We start from the raw sequence: 2,659 nt of genomic DNA on the forward strand, positions 1-2,659 counted from the left end.
AGAGGGAGAACACAGACCAGGGAGGGAGGGTAGAGGGAAAACACAGACCAGGGAGGGAGGGTAAAAGGAGGGTAGAGGGAGGGTAGAGCGAGAACACAGACCAGGGAGGGCGATGAAGATGCTGGATGTAGATGCCCTGGGCTGGCGTGGTTACACATGGTCTGCGGTTGTAAGGCCAGCTGGACGTACAGCCAAATTCTCTAAGACAACGTTGTAGGCGGCTTATGGTAGAGAAATTAACATTAAATGTTCTGGCAACAGCTCTGGTGGACCTTCAAAACTTGAGACATCTTTGGCATCTTTGTGATGTGTGACAAAACTGCACGTTTTAGACTTTCATTTTTCCCAGTGGACAAGTGCCACATCAGGGTTATGGATTATCTTTACAAAGGAGAAATGCTTTACATGTTTCGTTTATATTTTAGTTTAGTATATAAATGGCATCCTGTGTTATAATCCCTGAGCCTTTAAATGATGTTCGGTAACTATCATATTAGAAAGTGTTGAACAATCCCTGATGGTTGTCATTGTACAGTATTAACCTACTGCTACTACTTGACATTAAGATGAGGAAGAGAGTGGTATTTCACACTGGCATCTCTTCATCTTTATTTAATCAGAATCTTCTAAATGTTAAACTGCGTAGTTTGCAAATACTGCAGCTACAAATGGAATTGCTGTTGGTCCTACTACCGCCGCTGTGATAACAGCAAAAAGTCCCAATAAATGTCCGTGTATTAAAAACGGATTTCTCTCATCCTCCTGTTCTCTCTTCTCTTCCTCCTCTCTCTTCCTCTCCTCTTCCATCTTCCTCATCTCCTCCTCTCTCTCCTCCTCCTGCTGTTTCTTCCTCTCCTCCTCTTGTTTGATCTTCCTCTGGGCCTCCTGGTACATCTCATTGGTGTAGTGTTGTCCTCCATTCTTCATCACCATCTCATCTATCTTCTTCAGCAGCTCTGTGACCTGAGTGTGGTCATTCTTCTTTTTATTATTGAAGACATGATTTCTGCCCTTAAAGACCTTGACGAGTTTCATAAGCTCCTCACTACCCATTAGAAAGTCCACCAATGATATGTCCTCCAGCTGGTCTCCACCGGTGAACAGAACGATTGTGTACTTTGATGCTTCTTCTCCAAAATTCTCCTGGATCCACTTCACAGTGTTCCTCTCCTCTGTGAACCTCCCCAGTCTGATCACCAGCAGGAAGGCGTGGGGTCCTGGAACTGACATGTAGATGGCCTTTTCTATTTCACTTTTCATCTCTTCTTCAGATATTGTTGTGTCATAGAGCCCCGGGGTGTCGATGACATCAATCTTCCTCCCATCCACCTCTCCTCTCTGTTTCTCACAGTGATCAGTGACAGACTTAGGGGAGAGGTCTTCTCTAAATGACTTTCTCCCCAGGATGGTGTTTCCTGTTGCACTCTTCCCTGATCCAGTCTTCCCCACCAGAACAATCCTCAGTTCAGAGGGATGGCCTGCATCTGTGAAAACAGACAAGAAGTGCTTGAGTTGATAGTGATTGTCTTGATGAAAACCTAATGAAATGTGTGTGTGTGTGTGTGTGTGTCAGATTCTAACCGTGCAGAGCACATGCCCCTTTGTCCTTCCAGTCTCTAAATCACCCTTTTGGGTGGTGGTATAATTTACACCATAATATTTTTGTTGCTGTACTTGTTCAGAACCCACTGCTCGCAAGTTGTCGTCAAGTTCACCACCCCCCACACTGTTCGTTGGTTACGCTTGTTTCCCAGTCTTCCCTGTAAGGAGTTGGCGCACGGCCAGTATCCAAACATGAATGGCTTGAGAGATGCGGTCACCGATGTAGTGTGTGTACCTAGCTACCTAGTTTAAATATCAACAGTACAGCTACAGCAGCATAACATATATTTAACACTTGATAATACTTGATTTAGCCTACATCATCATCCGTATTTAGTCTGATAGGAGCAAAGAGGGTAAGAAAAGACACAGGTAAATCACAATCAGTCAAATAAATAAAGCTAACCAGCAGATGAACATCAATCATCAACATCAATGATCAGCTGATAGCCCGCCTTCTTTCCCCCGTGTCAATCATGTCTTTAGGAGGCACTGAACTGAGTGTGTTGTTGCAGAAATAAAGAGGCCTCAATTGTCTACTAAATTTGTTTTTGTTTTTTTCCGCTGGTACAGCAGAGAATGGAACGGGAGAAGTGAGAGAAGGACTCTGAGTATTCTGTTATGTTTACACTCTGTCTACAAGTCCTTTCCCTGGTCAAATGTCCAAGGTACACACACCCCACACACCACAAGCACACCACACACACACAACACACCACACACACACAATTGCACACACACACACACACCACACACCACCCACCAAAACACCAGCGAACACGCACACACCCAAAACGCGCTCACACACAGCACACATCACACCACACACACACACACACACAGTACACACACACACACACACGCACCACCACACACACCACACACACCACAAATCCTTACCACACCACACACACCACACAACCACACACAACACACACCTGCATGCACGTACACACACCAGGGCATGGACAGACCTTTCAGGGGGCAGGTGCTCAAAATGGAAAAAGTGCGTGACATTCTAAAAGACCAAAAGCCTGTAAATCGTTTATACGTTCTT

At 45.1% G+C, this 2,659-nt stretch overlaps 1 protein-coding gene across 1 annotated transcript in view; it reads right to left on the reverse strand.

Moving 5' to 3' along the window:
- Nucleotides 1–6: 6 nt before the first annotated feature.
- The window catches only part of LOC112074836 (uncharacterized), a 49,228-nt gene continuing 46,575 nt past the window's right edge, over nucleotides 7–2,659 (reverse strand). The window contains 1 exon segment of the mRNA XM_070440694.1: nucleotides 7–1,484. Within this exon segment, the coding sequence (XP_070296795.1) occupies nucleotides 634–1,484 (851 nt within the window). The 3' untranslated portion in view covers nucleotides 7–633.

This window comes from Salvelinus sp. IW2-2015, unplaced genomic scaffold (assembly GCF_002910315.2).
Source record: "Salvelinus sp. IW2-2015 unplaced genomic scaffold, ASM291031v2 Un_scaffold2843, whole genome shotgun sequence".
NCBI classification, from domain to species: Eukaryota; Metazoa; Chordata; class Actinopteri; order Salmoniformes; family Salmonidae; genus Salvelinus; species Salvelinus sp. IW2-2015.